Source organism: Phlebotomus argentipes, unplaced genomic scaffold, assembly GCF_947086385.1.
Source record: "Phlebotomus argentipes unplaced genomic scaffold, Phlebotomus argentipes genome assembly contig_5, whole genome shotgun sequence".
Lineage (NCBI taxonomy): Eukaryota > Metazoa > Arthropoda > Insecta > Diptera > Psychodidae > Phlebotomus > Phlebotomus argentipes.
The window spans coordinates 8,032,781-8,049,051 of NW_026776165.1; the positions used below are offsets into that span (position 1 = coordinate 8,032,781).

The following is a 16,271-nucleotide window of genomic DNA, read 5'->3' on the forward strand; positions in this document are numbered from 1 at the left end:
TCAGACCGAGCAAGACGAAGACACGCACCGTGAGTGCAAGCGAGACAACTATATGTGCCTATCGATTAGTTTGGGACATTCGCGCATAACCTTACTTTGCTCTTCGCCAGGCGCTTTCTGGGGCATTTCACCGGGGATTTGGTGGGAAATTCCATAGTTTTCCCAGCTCTTGTGGTGAAGTTTAGTCATTTTCAGTGCGAATAGGAATTTTCGTGGCGAACTGGCCAGTGACAAGCTTGTCATCCTGAGAATCGCGCTAATTTTCACGAGTCTGCGCGCCTCATGAATCGATATCTCCTATATATCTCCTATTTAGGCACCAATTTCCGGTGAGTTTGCTGACCCTATTCCGCGTCAAGTCATCTTACATCATTCTCTTCTCTTGGTCCGTGAAGGGGCTTGCAGAAAGTAATCAACAAGGTGAATCCTCAGCCTCTGGACAATTCAACAGTGCAATCTGCCTTGGAATTTGCCCTCCAGCGCTTACAACCGGCCAATGAGATTAAGGTGGTCATCTCCAGTCGCACGGACTCCGGGGTGCACGCCCTCCACTCGGCAGTTCACGTGGATCTCGAGAGGAGGAGTGGGAAACCGTACGAAGAGCACTACATCACGAGCCTCCTGAACCAGTCTTTCAAGCGGGATGAGATCGCCATCAGAGTGCTGAACACCAGGCGAGTTCCAGACACCTTCCACTGCCGCTACAGCGCACAATCCAGAAGCTATTTATATCGTGTGGCTGTCGCTAAGACTTTCCAAGTGCCTGATGAGCATCAGAAACGCTCTGCGAGGCTGAATTTCATCCCAGTGGAGGAGCTGAATCGCTGCTTCTTTGTCGCCAATCCTCTCCTGGACATCGAGAAGGCACGAGAGGCCGCCAAGTTGATACAGGGCTATCACGACTTTCGGACGTTCATGTCCGTGTTGAAGGACAATAGCAGAGATCACGCATTCTTCGCTGTCCGACGAATAGACGAGCTCTCAATCACACCGGGAAAAGCTTTAGTGACACAGCCCAACATCTCCAGAACCCAGGAGCTGTACAACTACTGGGATTTCACATTCGTGGCGCGCTCCTTCGTCTACCGACAAGTGAGGAGGATTGTCGGCACTCTTCTGGCCGTGGCCGAGGGGAAACTCACGCAGAAGGACGTGTATGAGATGCTGACCATCCCCAGCAAGCACTCCTGGCCAAACGTTGCAACCATCGCCCCACCCTACGCGCTCTACCTCACGCAGGTCACGTACAGAGAGGAGGACTTGTGCTTCCCTCAGAATGAGTCTCCTGGAGAAGATTCAGGCGCGTCAGAAGTGTCTTCGTCCCAGTGAAACCCTGGTCACCTTCCCAGACGGTACGCGAGTCATCGAGCGATCATCTGAGGTAATCCCAGTTGGGAAATCTCCTTTTGGCTTTGTCGTGGACACCAAACCCGATCCGGAAGCCGCAGAAATCATCCCCGGAAAACTCTATCTCGGCTCACAGGACGCTGTGGAGTTGACGCAGATCTCAAGACTGGGAATCACTCATGTGCTCAGCGTAGGCATTGAGTGTCCCATATTTTTGCCTCATCCCATTGAGAATCTCCACATTCCGTGCCTCGACCTGCCGGAGAGCTGCATCTCGAGCTCTCTGAACGACGCCAGGGAGTTCATCCTCGCCTCGAGGTGCTGCCTGGTGCACTGCAACGCCGGTGTGTCCAGATCCGCGGCCATAGTCGTGGGATTCCTGATGCTGGAGGAGGGAATGGATTTCGAGGAGGCGCTGAATCTTGTCAGGTCAAAGCGACCGGCAGCCAGGCCCAATCCTGGCTTCCTGGAGCAACTGAGGAGGCTTAGAAAAAAATAGACTGTTTTAGTAGCCCGGAATGTGTATTTTAGAACTTTAGGCTGAATCCCGGGCCCATGGCCAGCTGGCGGGACTCCAGCAGGCTGCCGCCCAGGTGGAAGCCCGACGGGTTGTCCGCTCCGTCCTCGCCCAGCTGCTTGAACTGACCGCCACCGGATGGCGGCTTGGGGCTGCTGGCCAGCGCCTTCCGCACGCCCAGCTCGCTCTTGGCCGGCCACGTGGGGAACATGGCCGGATCGATGGACAGCGGAAGCTCCTTGAAGTAGTGGCTCTTCAGCGCCTGCTCCGCCGTCAGGCGCTGCTTCGGGTCGTACGTGAGTAGTCCCTGCAGCAGCGACAGGCCCAGCTCGCTGGTGAGATGCGCGAACTTCTTGCGCAGTTGCGACACGGGATACTCGGTGAATGTCATCTTCTGCACCGCCGGCAGTTCGCCGTAGCCCGGCCAGATCTTTTCATTGGGCGTGCCCAGATCCTTGAAGATCCTGTTCAGCTGGTCGATCTCGGATTTGCCGGGAAAGAGCGCCGTCATGGCCAGGAACTCGGCGAAGATGCAGCCCACGGACCACACATCGATGGGCGTCGAGTACTCCTTGCAGCCCAGCAGTAATTCCGGGGCGCGATACCACAGCGTCACCACCACGGACGTGTAGGGCTTCAGCGGCGAGCCGTACTCGCGCGCCAGGCCGAAGTCGCCGACCTGCAAGGATAAGAAAACAGTAGATGTGATTCCAAGTCCCGGAATTCCCGCGCTGTGTCTCGACTTACCTTGAGGATGCCTTTGTGAGACAACAGCAGATTGGAGGTCTTGAGATCCCTGTGCAGGATCCAGATGTCGTGCAGGTGCGCCACGGCGCGCAGCAGCTGCTGCGTGAGGCACTTCACCTCACCGGGCAGGAAGGCCTGCTTCTTGTGCTTCATCGTCTCCATGAGGCTCTTGAGGTCGTGCTCCACGTAGTCCATCACGATGAAGATCTTGTCCATGTTGCTGCCCACCACGATCTCGCGCACCGTCACGATGTTGGGGTGTTGTCCCTTCAGCAGCGTGTTGATCTCGCGCAGACTTGTGATGGGGAAGCCCTCCTTCTCCTTCTCCATCTTCAGCCGCTTCAGCGCCACAATCTCCTCCGTGCGCTTGTCCTTGGCCCTGTACACCACCCCATACGTGCCCTCCTCGATGCGATTCAGGCACTGGAACTCCTCCACTGAGCGACAGCCCTGCAGCGCGGGAAAGTACGACGGCAGATCATCGGCCGGGTTTGGCTTCTCCTCCGCAACGGCATTTTCCGCCTCTGGGGCGCTCTCCGGGGGCTTCTCTGGCTGCTCGTCCTCCTCTTGGAAGATCTGGGCATCTCGCTCGCGCTTCGAGGGACTTCTGGAGGACGCCCTGCTGCCGGGCGCCTCGGAATCCGAACTGCCCGATGCGCTGCCGTCGGACGGCGAGCCGGAAGCTGATCCGGGAGATTGAGTTTTCGACTTGGAGCTGTTCCGCGAGGAGTTTCTATGCCTGTGCTCGGACTTTGACAGATCGCCCACGGACAGAGGACTGTTGGGAATGTCCTCGTCGTCTTCATCGGAGTTCTGGGAGTCCTCGAAGCTCTCGCTGCTGTCCGACTCAGAGTCGCTCTCCTCGGACTTGTCCGACACCGTGATCACTTGCTCCTCACTCTCCGGCGCCAACTTCCGCCTCTTGTGCACCACTGAGCCATCGTCCTCGTGCCGGTGGTGCTTTGTATCGTCCCTGCGCTCTTCCCTGTGCATCTCCCGGCGCGCTCTGAGCTCTTCCCGCGCCTGCTCCTTTCGCCTGCTCGTCTCCCTGTCGATCTCCAGCAACTTCGCCTTCCTGGCCGCCTGCTCCGGGTCCTCGTAGCGCTCCCTCGGCCGCCCCGAGCCGCTCGGCTGCTGGTCTCCGTAGTTCTCCGGACTGTCGATGTCCTCCACATTCCGTCGGTGCTCTCGATGCTCTCGCCTGCGTTCGTGCAGTTGCCTCTTCTCCTGGTGCTGATACTTGGGCGCCCGCCTGGCCATTTCCGCCTCCATTTTGTTGCGCTTGCTCAGCAAGTGACTCCGCAAATCCTCCAGCATTCTGTCCGCCTCAGACTTCTCTGGACTGCGCGGCTTCCTGTACATTTCCCTTGGCCGCCCGTAGTGCTTCCTCTCGTCATGCCTCCTAGGCGGCTGGTGGTGATACTCGCCCCTGCCGTGGTGGCCGCTGTGGCGTCTGTCGTGCCTCTCCGGACGCTCATGTCCGGATCTGTGGCGATGATCCCTCATATGACGCTTCTCCTTGTACTCTCGCCGCTTGTCGCGAATGCGCCCCGGATGACGCGTTGCCTGCGGCGGTTTGATGTCCAGGGAGTCCTCAGTGCCCTCGGCCTCGCCAAAACTGCTCCCGGGAAAAGAGAAACAATGCTCAATGAGTCAAAGCCATTGGCTCAAAATCACTTTCTTCTCACCTTTCATCGTTATTATCCGGAGATCTCACTTGTCCATCTTCACTGATGTCATCAGCGCCTGATCCTTCCTCGTAAGCACTCATTTTCGTGACCTTCTCACAGTGATTTTCCAGGGAAAAAAAAACACGCAAAACCAACGCAAAACACTCAAACGATTGCAAATGTCACTGACAGCTCGCGTCGCTTTAATTTTGGGACAGCAAACATAGCCTCACAAAGGGTCGATAAGTTTCCAACGTTTCGATGGTGTTCAAGCGAAGTTTCAAATGAATCGGAAATTCTAAATATTATCTTTAAAGTAAAAATCCCCAATTATTCTGTGTACATTAATGTTTATTATCTTTTTACATAATTTGCGCATTTTCCACCTCATTTTTCATCTCATTTTGAATTCAATAAAAATTATTACACAAAGTTACAAGTATTTTTGGTCAAGCATTTCATTTTTTTTTTTATCAACTTCTCTTTCAATAAATTGATAAAGGAACTCACATTGAAATGATTTTTCACTTTTTTTTTGTTATGTCAATAAATTCACTTTGTCCGTTCTTTGCTGTCGCATTATTTTGATTTCATCAAAAAAAAAAAAATAAATCAACACATAAAAAACAATAAATAAATTTCTACAATAAATCATCGATGCAAAAAAAAACATATTTGGTACTTGTTCAAGAGAGAGAATAATAGGAAAAAAATAACGAATAATTTATGAGGCTAACAAAATAAATACAAAGATAAGAGAACAATTCTAAAAATGGCTTATTATGAAGTTACACTACTTCGCAATGAGTGATTGTTACTTTTCCTCCTTCACAAATTACAAAAAAACACTGTATTTTCCATGTTTTCACACACTTTTCCTACAGTAGAATCATATAGAGAGAAGTCTCTTCTTTCCTCCTCTTCTCACGTTTCTTCACCTAAGTTTTATGATAGATAAATGTCCTATATTTATTCCTACAGTTTTTCTTCTTCTTTTACTCCACTTCTCAAGATATTTTTTTTTTAATAATAATGATGCTCTCAATGGGATATTCTACTCTTGCTAGACTTAAAAAAAAACACACATCCTCATCGAAATTGGAAACAGATATCAGTTCTCTTAACATACAATAATGATTCTCAATCTAACAATGGGTTTTTTTTCTTCATCTTCTTCATTATGTTATCGCTTTCTAATCTCCCTTCCTTCACATACTTAAATGGTAGTTTATTCATCTTTAGTGACATTAAATTTACAGAGAATTTAGATTACACAACTTCTACCACTTCTATATTTCTCCACACTTCATTTTTTTTGCATAAAATGTCTCTATTTATATGTTTTCCTTTAAGTAAATTTCTCTCTTAACAAGTCGTCTCTAGATCTTATTGAAAAAATTGACACAATATATCTATATTTTTTGTGTAATTTTCATGGTTTTCTTTTTTTTCTTCTTCTTTCATCTGGAAGTTTAGCATATTTTGCATATACACTGTTTTCTTTTTCATTTAGCTAATTTCTTATATTAATCGCTTACTTCATCATTTTCTCTCTCTCTCTGTCCATTTATAAATGTTACTTCTTTCTCCTACATCTTCATCATTAATTGAAAACACGCATGTAATGAAGTGACGACTGTAAAACCATTTAGCAAAATTCGGGCCTGCAGGATTGTCCAGTATTCAATGTTTGAAATCAATGTTAGTAAGAATGGAATGCAAATCAAATGACTTTTGGCACAAAACTCTACTGACAATGTCAAGAATTGTCACTATTTTTTTCTTCCATCATCGCTACAAAATTCATCTCTATTATTTTCTTTTGTTTGTTTGTATCTCTCTTTGAGTATATAAACGCTATTATGTGTTAAAAGTTTTTGTCACCAATCACGGTAAAAGTTGTCATAAACCCAAAGAAAAAGAGATAAAATACACGTATAAAAATCCGCACATTGAGGTTCGTTATTATCCTTATGTTTCTTCTTTGCCTTCAACACTAATTTTTTTTCTTCATTTTCTCCTTCAATTACTAAATGCTAAGCATCTTCTTTATAACATTATTTAATCATCAATAGAATTGTTCTGCCCACAAAACACCAAAAGTTCAATCTTCCTCCGCATTTTGTGGACAAAACAATTAACATTTGCCAACAATTTAAATACTTTATGTTATTATGTCAAATATCCGTTTTTTTTCTTCATCCTTTTCTTCTCTCTTTCACTCTGTTTAGTAGACGCAGGAATTTCACTGGGTTTCTTTTTTAAAATGTTGTTTTTAAGTAGAAAAACACTTAGAAAAAGTCTCACATGGATATAGAAAAAGAAAAATCAATCGATGGAAAGTTGAGAGACGCGCTCAAAAGAATCCTTGTTGAACAGAAATTCCACCTTTTCATGTATCCTTACACTTTAACTTGGCTGAGGCATCTTTCAAACGACTCGTCTCTATGAAACAGGAACGAGATCGTAAAAGTAACCGCTAGTTGGATCCATTAGTGCTCTTCGTGAACGCATTTCCGGACACATGGCCGGAAATGATTGCCGCTTTGTTGGCCGACGCCGCGGCACTGATATCACGCTCCGTGCCGTAAATCTTGCCCGCCTTCTTCGCCATGGAGCCGAGCAATTCTTGTGACAACTTGTGCGCCGATCGCAGTGACAAAGCCCACTCCTTCAGTCCAATTTCATCCTGCGGAAAGACAGAAAATCACACACAAACAGCGTCAGATGAACTCATCTTCTTTTCCTCGCAAAAATATCACACTCTTCACACACTCACTGGATTCGTCAAGACTATTCGACCGTCGCGAATTCCATCGCGAAAGCGAATTTGTATACATTGCTCATTTTTGTATTGCACGTAATCTGATGAGACTTCCTCTATTTGGTCCATAAAAATCAGTTCTGGCTTTGTGCTTCCGCTCTCCGAGTGCAATTCCAGTCTGTGTCAACGAGAATTCATTCATTAGCATCACAATTTAATCCCATCTTACCCCAATTCACACCCTCCCCACAGAAAGAGTATTTCTTTTCGTCTTCTTGTTGTAATTTTAAACTAAAAAATGCATCAAAACTTGAGAAAAAGAACATGTAAATGGGAAATATTCCCAACTCCAGCATCTGAAAACATTTCAGCGGCGAATATATGGGTGAAATATGTCTCAAATGTCAGAGAGAATAAAGCTAACAAAACTTGTTATACAGTAAAAAAAATCTTAAAATTCAATTTTAGATTCTTTAGGAAGAGTTTTTGTGTGAAAAATGTCTTTATGACAACCCAAAATTTCCATTAAATGATTTCAAATTCTGAGTACTATTAAATGAATTTTGATTGGATTGTGAGCGTCTACTTTTTCCGATATTTCAAAGTCTTTTGCATTTCTATGCACTAATTAAATATGCGAACGAGAACATCTCAAGATGCAGTGAAAAAGATTATACGTTGTATTTATGGTAATTTCTATGCATAGAAATCTATGAAGTTTTCTTTGTGCACTTCATATAACAATTTTAACTATCATAATCCCAATTTCAGAGAGTATTACTTTCAAAAAGACACTCAATCATAGAGAAAAGCAATTGGAAAAATCATATCCTAAATAGAAAATGGCCATTATATTAATTAATTCATTCACTTATTGCGACATTTGGTTCATTTTATCGATTTTATCCCATAGAGAGAAATATGAGCACTTTCAGTACAAAGAGAAGCCACAATACCACTTGATTCCCTCTGCTTTCATCCCTGTTGTCTGTGAAAGGATTACAATTTGCGCACAAACTCACCGATTGGGATACAGCTTTGCGTAGCGTGTCTGCCAAACAGAGGCGAAAGCACCGCCTAATCGCTTAATATAGCCGTGCAGAATGCAGTCGGAATCCTTCTCATCGGCATCGAAGCGCTGCTTCTGCTTCGCCTTCTTCTTGTTCTCCACCTTGTCCGCCTCATTGTTCACCGTCTCGAACACAGTCTCTGCCACTTCTTGTTGCCATCTGGAATTGGCAAAATTACATTATTAGGCAATTAAGTGGGCGGAACAAGCTAATGGGCGGGTCTTCAGTACAATGAAATTACAGAGGAAACAATCAGTTTCCCATGTCATAATTAGACGCCAACACAGCAATTGTACTCCCTCAAGACCTGATGGTTAAGAAACATCCTAGAAATCTGAGCTTCTGAATTCGATTCACTCACTACAGATGAATCGAACTATTGATTGTGTTTAAATTGAAGCGATGATGACATTAAATGGCTGAAAGAGGATTTGTCTGGAATGAATTCAATTCAATAGAGATCTCATTAATTACTGCACAAATTGCCATAAAATTGATACTCAATTTATTCCTTTCATTCATCCTTCCACTTGTTTGGGAGGGATTGAGAAGACTCAAACTTCCTGAACTCCTCTAGTCAAAATATACTTTATACATGATTGAAAATACCAGCAATTCACATCAGAAAACCTTCAATATCATGTAATTAATTTTGATAGTCAATTTCTCACTGATTTTGCACTTCGAAAAGTGCCTTTGGATGGAAAGTTTGCTCGTTTCTTTTTGATTTCCTGAGTGAAATCACAAGAAGAACATTTAAGAGAGCTTGACTCCTTGTTGACCTACATTCTTTATGACTTTTCCAGGTCGTTCTCTTCGTCGGGTGCCTTGAAAACTATTGAAAGTTAAAATTGCCATTTTTCACGACAGCAAAATGTTTTTTGAGATTGAAAATTGTTTCACAAATTGCCAAATCTTCCCTTAAACTCCCTGTTATTGTTATTATTAAAGTGTTGATATTGTTTGATTCTTTCATTTATTTGATATAACTTTTTAAATTGTACTGGTATATATTGATTTTTTTACTTAAATATGGAAAGTTTACAAACAAAACTGAAGATAAATTGTACAAAAATTCGATTTTCAATAGACTTTGTGTACATTTTATCCAATCCAAACGGATGCAGAACAAAATGTACCAAGAAAACTACCAAAAGTTGCCTTTTATTAGTCTTCAAGGCAACCGTCGGACTTCAATTTCCCTCCAATTGTGATTTGCACTCAACATTTCCTCTGTGAGATTGCAATTATAGCGACTGGGCCATATGGGCAAGAATGCTCATGGTCGTAAAGTGTTAAAAAGAAAATTATAGCGACTCACCTCTCTGATATGGTCAATGGAAAGTATCGGTAGAGATCCTGATCTGCCTCTGTTAGCTTAATACCCTTCGTGTCCTCTTCGTCGAATGACCCAATATCGAATGCATCAGCCGCATTGACTTCGCCGCGCGGCGGAATCAATGGCGGCGTGTACTTCTGAATGTACACCTGATGCCAGTCTATGCCCGTGAAGAAGGGATGCTCCTTCACCTCTTCCGCCCTGCAAGACAAGTTTCGTTAGACCACCGAATGAAAAATTGTGAATGGGAAAAGCTCACCCTTTGCCGCGGCATCCCAGCCTCTTGTCAACATCTCTGTGCAGCAGACTCTCGAGCAGATTGCGCAGCTCCTTGCTGAACGACTCCGGAAGCTCCACATTCATCGTCAGCGTCATGCGGTCAATCTCGTGCTTGTCCTTGGTCTTGTGCTGCCTAAAGGGCGAGTGACCCTTCAGCAGCTTGTACAGCATGCACCCAAAGCTGAACCAGTCGGCACTCGAGTCGTACGGCGTGCCCTTCGACAGCACTTCCGGCGCCATGTAGCCGTGCGTGCCCACGGACGCGTGCGGCTTCTTCTTGGAGTAGTCACATGCCAAGCCCAGATCCGATATCCGGATGTGCCCATTCTCATCCAGCAAGATATTGGCCGGCTTCAGGTCACGATACACAATGTAGCGCTTGTGCATGTGCTCCAGGCCCAGAATCACCTCCGCCGCGTAGAACTTCATCTCGCTCTCATTGAAGACGCCGTGCTGCGACAGATGGTAGTGCAGATCGCCGCCATTCATCAGGTCCAGGATGAAGCAGAGCTTGTCCGTGGTGTGAAAGGCATACGTCATGCACACAATGAAGGGACAATCGATGCCCGTGCTCACGAGAGACAGCATTGTGCGCTCATTGAGTGCCAGCGTCTCACCTTGCTTCATCTTGATGCGCTTCTTGTCCAAACACTTCATGGCATACATCTTGCCCGTGTCGGCCTTGCGACAGCCGTACACCTCACCGAAGCCACCCCTGCCGATGATCCTGTGCACGCTGAAGTCATTCATCGTCAGCTGAATGTTGAGCTCGAGATTCTTCCATTGACAGAATCTCGTGTACTTCTCACTCTCGAGGAACTTCACAAAAGGCTCCCCGCGCAAGTGATGGAATATCTCCTCAATGTACGGCTGCAGTGAAGAGGGAAAAGAGGAACGAAAACAATGAAGCCTTTCATTCTAAAGATTGAATATCAAAACTCTCTTTTCTCTCACCTCAAACAAGTTGACTGGCACCTCATTCTTCATTAAATATTTCTGAACATGTGACACAGCTTCTTTAGAATATTCCTGCAAAAACACAAGAGAGAAGAGACCACATCAATGCACACACATGGCAGGCCTTTCAGCGCTCACACAAACTCACATGAGTATGCGATAGCATTTCCTTCATTATGAAATTATCATAAATCTCCCGCGCCAGCTTTCGCCTCTCATCATGGCACTCAGTTTTCTCATAGTTCTTGATCTGCTCATAGAATTTCAGGTGCGGCACCGGCTCTTCAGACACATTCTCGCAGAAGTCTTTGAACAGCAAGTAGCCAAGGATCTGATTGAAGATCTTATCGAAGCTAATCTCGTTCTCCTTCTCCAAGTACTTGTGCATTACACTGCGGACGCTGCAAAAGAGGCGCAAAAGAGTGGAGAATCTCATTAGTTTGGCTCGTCAATTGCTCAGAGACGGAGCGCAAAAGGGGGAGAGACTTGAGGTAAATTGAGCTTCATATCGCCCCAGTTGACCGATGACCCAGAGCCAGAATTCAACCTCTGCCGCGCTGCATCATCGCCAGTTAGTGAATAATTGAGGCTCTGTTTTCACTTTCGCAATTCTGCCGAATATTCTCTATAATGCAAAGAGTAGGGAACAGCGGGACATCTTTGGACATTCAAGTGTTACAATGAAGAATTCTTGAAACATTTGCCATACATTCTTATTGAACAAGTATTATAAAATATTGTGTAAACTTGCTTTTAATCTTTCCTAAAATATTAGCAAAACAAATCACGAGATTAGCTCATAATTCTGCAAAAAGCAGAACGCTCAGCCCCACTCTCCCCTAAGAGTTTTGCAGGCTTTCGGCCGAATTCCAAGATCTTGTGACGCTTTTTCTACGTTCCGCTGTGCCAATAAGACTCAGCGAACCGATAGTGATTAGGCAGGTATTTTTGCACCTCGGCCGCACATTCTGCGAATACAGACGGCATAATAAGCCTGGCCGCAAGACAGTCCGCGAGGCGCAACGGTGAATGATCAAAATACTTAATGATACTTATTAAATTCCCTCTTCGCCTCGGCGACGGGTGTGTTCTGTTAATTCTTCGGTCGTGTTTTGTTTGGACGCAAAAAAGGCACAGAGATGTTGCGTGAACAGATCGGCGGATTGTTTATTTACTCTTGAGCTCTCTGGGAATTTGTTGATTCTCCCCGCGCAACGGTCACCCGAACTGCTGGCCGCGCGCGCGCCCGGGGGCTCACCTGGGGTCCGGCAGGATGATCTTCTTGCTGGCCCGCGCCGCCGGGGCGGACTTGGACTTCTCCATCGCCATCAAGTAGCTCACATCCGCCAGCACTGCCTCGAGGTCCGCCATTTTTGTCCGCTGGCTCCTGCTCTAGTTGGCCGAGAATCGATTGGCGCCGCGGCGCCCCACAGCCGCCTCGCACGCCCGCCCAAAGTCACCCTCTGTGGCCACGCGAACACCCACTGAGCCACACCAGGCCCGCGAAGCGCCCCACAGCCTGCGAAGTGAACCCAAGTTCCCTTGCCTCGCACTCGCAAACTCACTTTTTTCACCACACTTTTTCGCACACACGCTCGCCTACGCGTGGCTCGCGTTCTGCTCTGAGGACATCATCGAGAACTGTCGTGTGGCTTGGGAACACTCAACACCGGTTAGCACTTCTTGGCAAAGCTGCACGCACAAAAAAGTTCCGTAGTAAAATTCTTCGCGACCGACATTGATATTTTGACATCCGTTTCGCGATATGTACATAGAGCGCTTCGGGCGGCCGTCGGCGAAAGGTCGGCAAAAGTGAGCAACTCGAGCGCATCCCGGCTGAAGTTGCCCCATAGCAAATTACCGCTATTAGTAGCGCAATTGAGGGACTTTTTCTATCGCAAAACACTTTTATTATTCTTCTCGTCTCTAATCTCTCTAATCATCTAATCATGGAGTATCTAGTAGAGTTGTTCTACATCAAAACTAACGTTTATTACCTATTGTTTCTTTTCTGGGTCAAAGGGCTGAATTTTAACTGGAGCATTTTCTCTATAGAGAAATATCAAATTCTCAAGTCATTTTTTTGGTGTAAAGCCCAGACATGATTTGCATAAAGCAATTTCAAAACAAAATTTTTGATTTTTCTCCTCTTTTCCCCTCACCCGAAAAAGCTGGTAAACGCAGTCTTGATTCTATACAGTACACAGAGTATATCAAAAGCATTATAATACCTATTAGAAACGAGGGAGTGATTTATCAAAATTTGTCGTTACTTTCAGGACGTCCTTCTAACACAACTAAAGTCTATATTGAGTATAGAAGCTAGTAAAGTATTTTCTAATAGAAAATCATCGGCTGCCATTCACGTTCGCACGAGAGCTATCCAAAGTCTGAGGGGCTGCTCTCGCGTCTCTTCTCTGCGTCCTTCTTGAACTTGAAGACGGTGTTGGCGTATCTGTAGTACAGCTTTCCCTGAGGCTTCTTGCCGCCAACCCCCGTCCGTCGCATGAAATACGTGCTCTGCGAGTGGAAAACAGATGGTCAGTTTTCTTGTCTTGATAGAGAATGCCTCTCAATTGGGTTAGGAATCTTTCTTTCTGAGATCACAACTCCTTTTGCAGCACCTTTTCTAACGCTTTCCACCTGTTGTCCATTGGAACAATCGTGTCCCACAGTATTTGAGTGGTTTTCTGCGAATGCCGAGGCATTTTTGCAGAAGACAAGGATTAAAAACAGCCCCAGGGAGCCGAAAACTCACCTCGTTTTCCGTGGGGAAGAGCTTCACGATCTCGCGCGCGTAGTAGGCCATCTCGTTGGAGGTCATCTTCTGGCGCGAGGCCATGTGAAAGTCCACGATCACATGGCACAGGTACAGCTGCTCGGAGCTGGTGAGTGAGTGGTCCTTCTCGTAGGACGACAGCAGCTTGATGCCCTTCATCGTGTTTCGCAGCAGCTCGCGAAGGTTGAAGATGCCCAGCGCCGGGTGCAGGCTCACGGGGATCGGCGTGAGCGTGCGTGACTCCATGGAGTTCTGCGGTGAGTACTTGGGCGACTCGCCGTGCGTCAGGTCCAGGCAGTTCATGCTCATAGTCTCTTGAGGCATCGAAGTAATCTGCAGAGGAACGGGGAGGGCGACAAATGAAAGAAGCTTGGCTTCGCCAGCAGACTTACACCATTGTGTTCCTTCCACATGCTGAGGCACTCTCTGAACAGGATCTTCTCGCCCAGGCGCGTGTCCTCGTTGAACACCACGTCGATGTCCGAGGACTTCATCAGCTTGAGGTGGACAATCTTGGCGATGCCGCAGTACAAGAGACGCTCCACGGTGCGCGGCTGAAGGCCCCAAGATTGCAGCACTTTCAGCGACTCCGTGTCATCGTCCATCAGGAACATGTTATCCTCGTCGTTCATGTTGCCGTGCAAGCACTACCGTGCCGCCTGAACCCGGGTTTTCATCCAATTTCCCGGATTTTCACCCAGAAAATCACAAATTTCGCCCTCACGCAATAAAAAATCTTACCACAAACAATTCACTTTGACATGCAACTTATGCTGCAAGCGGAAGAAACGCTGCACAAGCTTCATGAAAAATGCATGCTTTTGGGCGGTAAAAAATTGGAGAATTATTAATTATTGATTTTTCTTACTCCCGGTCAGAATCAAATGTGTCTTATTTTGAGGGTTTAATGAGTTCAATTCAATTTATTATAAATTTACAAAACAAATTAGTAATATTGAACGAATTCTCAGTTACAAATGTTTTCATACAAGCATTTTACTGAATTTGAGGCACATCTTGAAAATTTCTTTAGTCGGTAATTCCTCATATTGAATATAATTAACAGCAATTCGTGGGTTTATTTCATGTCAATAGAGAGTGGCACTGAAAGTGAATCAGTTTTTCTTATGAGCTCAGAACGTCAAATCAGTGTGCGAAGACAAGGAACGGAATAGTGGCAGTCTTGGTTTTTTTGATTTGAAGATGTTGTATCTCCATTGGACATGCAGATTTGAGTTCAGAGAATTCTGTATTTCTCAAGTGAGGCACACTTGCGTCAAAAGTGCATAATAATTCGTGCCATTCTGATGGGCTCAGTGATCTTCCTGGCACGGGTTCAATTGGTATCATGCGCACAATCACCAAGTCAAAGTCCCAATTCAATTTGCTCCTTCGCACGATCGATGTTGGCACATGCCTGGACGTCGAAGGGACGTCAGAGCCAAAGAGCAACGCGGATCCATTAGCTTTGGTATTGATCTGCCTGAGTGAGCAGGATGTGATCTTCGCCTCTTGACCCTTGCGAGCGATGAAGGCGAATCCGAGCAAGGATTGCACGCGCGCAGTCTTGAAAACAGTCTTCAATTCCAGAGCTGGGAATTCCAATATTTCAGGACTAGAGGAACAACACGGAAGCAACTGTCCGTCAGGGATTTCCAGGTTTGTCGCATTGCTCACGAAGTCATTCAGCCTCAGACTGTGATTGAATTTAGCACAGGATTTCACGTCTCCTCTGATTGTGAGGGAAATGTTTGAGATTTCGTTTGGTGTGAGCATTTCCGGATATTTGGCCAGGATTTCCAGGAACCACTCAATCTTCATGGCCGGGAAGCTGATCATGTAAAACACATCGCCCAATATTGTGCGCAAATTCCTTGGCACGGGAGGAATCTTCGCCTTTCGGCAAGCGTTTGTCGCCCACTTCATCAGCGCATCGAAGAGTTCCATTTCGTCGCACTGCAGACTTTCCAGCCTCACAATCGGCATCAGAGCTTCCACAGGAAGTTCAGTGAAGACCTTCATGACCTCCCGATCTTGGAGGAGGAGTGAGAAGTTGTGTGCGATGAGAGACAAAACTCTCAGCTTAAGAACTGATTTGGAATCCGTCATCAGCGGCATTATTTTGCTGTATAGCTCAACGCACGTCTTCTTGGTCATGTTTGTGATGAGATGCTCTTCGCAGACTTTCTGCAGATGCTTCATCTCGAATCTCTGGGCCAACTTGAAGATGTCGAAGACATTCCCAGCGTCCAGAGAAACCTTTTGGGTGTAGCAATACTTCAGGAAGCCCAAGAAAGCGTCTTGAGAAACGTCTTCGATCACCAATTCGTCCTTGTCGAGCTTCAGGTTGTTGAAGACGTTGTAGAACACCCAACTGCACGTACTCAATATGAGCTTGTGACCAGGAATTCGGCACTTCTCCCTGCCGACCAAGAAAACCATGTCCGAGAGGAATTCATTGGAAGAAAGAAGTGACATCCTGCCTTCGAGGCTCTCGATACTTTCGCTCCAAATCTCTGTCGTATTTGGGACCGAAGCTGTGGCCATTCTATGAAATAAAGTGCTTAAATACATTCTGAACATCGTAAGAGTGATTGGAGCCGGAAAAATACCTGAAATCCGCTTATTTTCCTGATTATAAAGCCGCTAATAACACACAAACACATCGACCGCGTTCTTTGACAATCAGCTGACGCGTTCTACAAACATTTCCACAAAAACCCTGCAAAGGGGAACGTTTCAAAATAATATAATTTATCACTTCAAGAATATTTTAGATATTTTCTTATTTCATAAAGCCGA

The 16,271-nt window shown here is 46.0% G+C and overlaps 5 protein-coding genes across 5 annotated transcripts; 1 reads left to right on the forward strand and 4 right to left on the reverse strand.

The window, feature by feature from the left end:
* Nucleotides 1-101: 101 nt before the first annotated feature.
* LOC132255809 (tRNA pseudouridine synthase-like 1) lies at nt 102-1,441 on the forward strand. Its single transcript, XM_059751970.1, has 2 exons — nt 102-329; nt 396-1,441. Exons 1-2 carry the CDS (start codon nt 283-285, stop codon nt 1,327-1,329), a joined length of 981 nt encoding a protein of 326 aa, XP_059607953.1. The 5' UTR covers nt 102-282; the 3' UTR covers nt 1,330-1,441.
* Nucleotides 1,442-1,863: 422 nt separating this feature from the next.
* On the reverse strand, nt 1,864-4,509 carry LOC132255803 (serine/threonine-protein kinase PITSLRE). The gene is made up of 3 exons (XM_059751963.1): nt 4,300-4,509; nt 2,612-4,229; nt 1,864-2,543 (listed from the first exon to the last, which is right to left on the reverse strand). Exons 1-3 carry the CDS (start codon nt 4,380-4,382, stop codon nt 1,875-1,877), a joined length of 2,370 nt encoding a protein of 789 aa, XP_059607946.1. The 5' UTR covers nt 4,383-4,509; the 3' UTR covers nt 1,864-1,874.
* Nucleotides 4,510-5,675: 1,166 nt separating this feature from the next.
* Nucleotides 5,676-12,396, reverse strand: LOC132255805 (G protein-coupled receptor kinase 1). The gene is made up of 8 exons (XM_059751965.1): nt 11,949-12,396; nt 10,839-11,091; nt 10,688-10,762; nt 9,714-10,603; nt 9,437-9,655; nt 8,068-8,274; nt 7,061-7,223; nt 5,676-6,970 (listed from the first exon to the last, which is right to left on the reverse strand). The coding sequence occupies exons 1-8, from the start codon at nt 12,059-12,061 to the stop codon at nt 6,761-6,763; spliced, it is 2,130 nt and encodes a 709-aa protein (XP_059607948.1). The 5' UTR covers nt 12,062-12,396; the 3' UTR covers nt 5,676-6,760.
* A 181-nt stretch (nt 12,397-12,577) lies between these two features.
* LOC132266011 (uncharacterized) lies at nt 12,578-14,233 on the reverse strand. Its single transcript, XM_059766834.1, has 3 exons — nt 13,862-14,233; nt 13,449-13,802; nt 12,578-13,210 (listed from the first exon to the last, which is right to left on the reverse strand). The coding sequence occupies exons 1-3, from the start codon at nt 14,099-14,101 to the stop codon at nt 13,070-13,072; spliced, it is 735 nt and encodes a 244-aa protein (XP_059622817.1). The 5' UTR covers nt 14,102-14,233; the 3' UTR covers nt 12,578-13,069.
* A 139-nt stretch (nt 14,234-14,372) lies between these two features.
* Nucleotides 14,373-16,163, reverse strand: LOC132266192 (BTB/POZ domain-containing protein 6-like). The gene is made up of 2 exons (XM_059767046.1): nt 16,082-16,163; nt 14,373-16,017 (listed from the first exon to the last, which is right to left on the reverse strand). Exon 2 carries the CDS (start codon nt 16,014-16,016, stop codon nt 14,616-14,618), a length of 1,401 nt encoding a protein of 466 aa, XP_059623029.1. The 5' UTR covers nt 16,017; nt 16,082-16,163; the 3' UTR covers nt 14,373-14,615.
* Between the last annotated feature and the right edge of the window lie 108 nt (nt 16,164-16,271).

What these genes read in the sequence shown, in the direction of transcription:
- LOC132255809 (XM_059751970.1), top strand. Translation starts at nt 283, where the DNA reads ATGAATCGATATCTCCTATATATCTCCTATTTAGGCACCAATTTCCG. An exon ending in TATTTAGGCACCAATTTCCG is followed by an intron (nt 330 to 395) that starts GTGAGTTTGCTG and finishes TGGTCCGTGAAG; the next exon opens with GGGCTTGCAGAAAGTAATCA.
- LOC132255803 (XM_059751963.1), bottom strand. Translation starts at nt 4,382, where the DNA reads ATGAGTGCTTACGAGGAAGGATCAGGCGCTGATGACATCAGTGAAGAT. An exon ending in CCGGATAATAACGATGAAAG is followed by an intron (nt 4,230 to 4,299) that starts GTGAGAAGAAAG and finishes TCCCGGGAGCAG; the next exon opens with TTTTGGCGAGGCCGAGGGCA. An exon ending in CTCACAAAGGCATCCTCAAG is followed by an intron (nt 2,544 to 2,611) that starts GTAAGTCGAGAC and finishes TTATCCTTGCAG; the next exon opens with GTCGGCGACTTCGGCCTGGC.
- LOC132266011 (XM_059766834.1), bottom strand. Translation starts at nt 14,101, where the DNA reads ATGAACGACGAGGATAACATGTTCCTGATGGACGATGACACGGAGTCG. An exon ending in TGTGGAAGGAACACAATGGT is followed by an intron (nt 13,803 to 13,861) that starts GTAAGTCTGCTG and finishes GTTCCTCTGCAG; the next exon opens with ATTACTTCGATGCCTCAAGA. An exon ending in TCTTCCCCACGGAAAACGAG is followed by an intron (nt 13,211 to 13,448) that starts GTGAGTTTTCGG and finishes TTCCACTCGCAG; the next exon opens with AGCACGTATTTCATGCGACG.
- LOC132266192 (XM_059767046.1), bottom strand. Translation starts at nt 16,016, where the DNA reads ATGGCCACAGCTTCGGTCCCAAATACGACAGAGATTTGGAGCGAAAGT.
- LOC132255805 (XM_059751965.1), bottom strand. Translation starts at nt 12,061, where the DNA reads ATGGCGGACCTCGAGGCAGTGCTGGCGGATGTGAGCTACTTGATGGCG. An exon ending in AAATGCTATCGCATACTCAT is followed by an intron (nt 10,763 to 10,838) that starts GTGAGTTTGTGT and finishes GTGTTTTTGCAG; the next exon opens with GAATATTCTAAAGAAGCTGT. An exon ending in CCATTGACCATATCAGAGAG is followed by an intron (nt 8,275 to 9,436) that starts GTGAGTCGCTAT and finishes TGCCAATTCCAG; the next exon opens with ATGGCAACAAGAAGTGGCAG.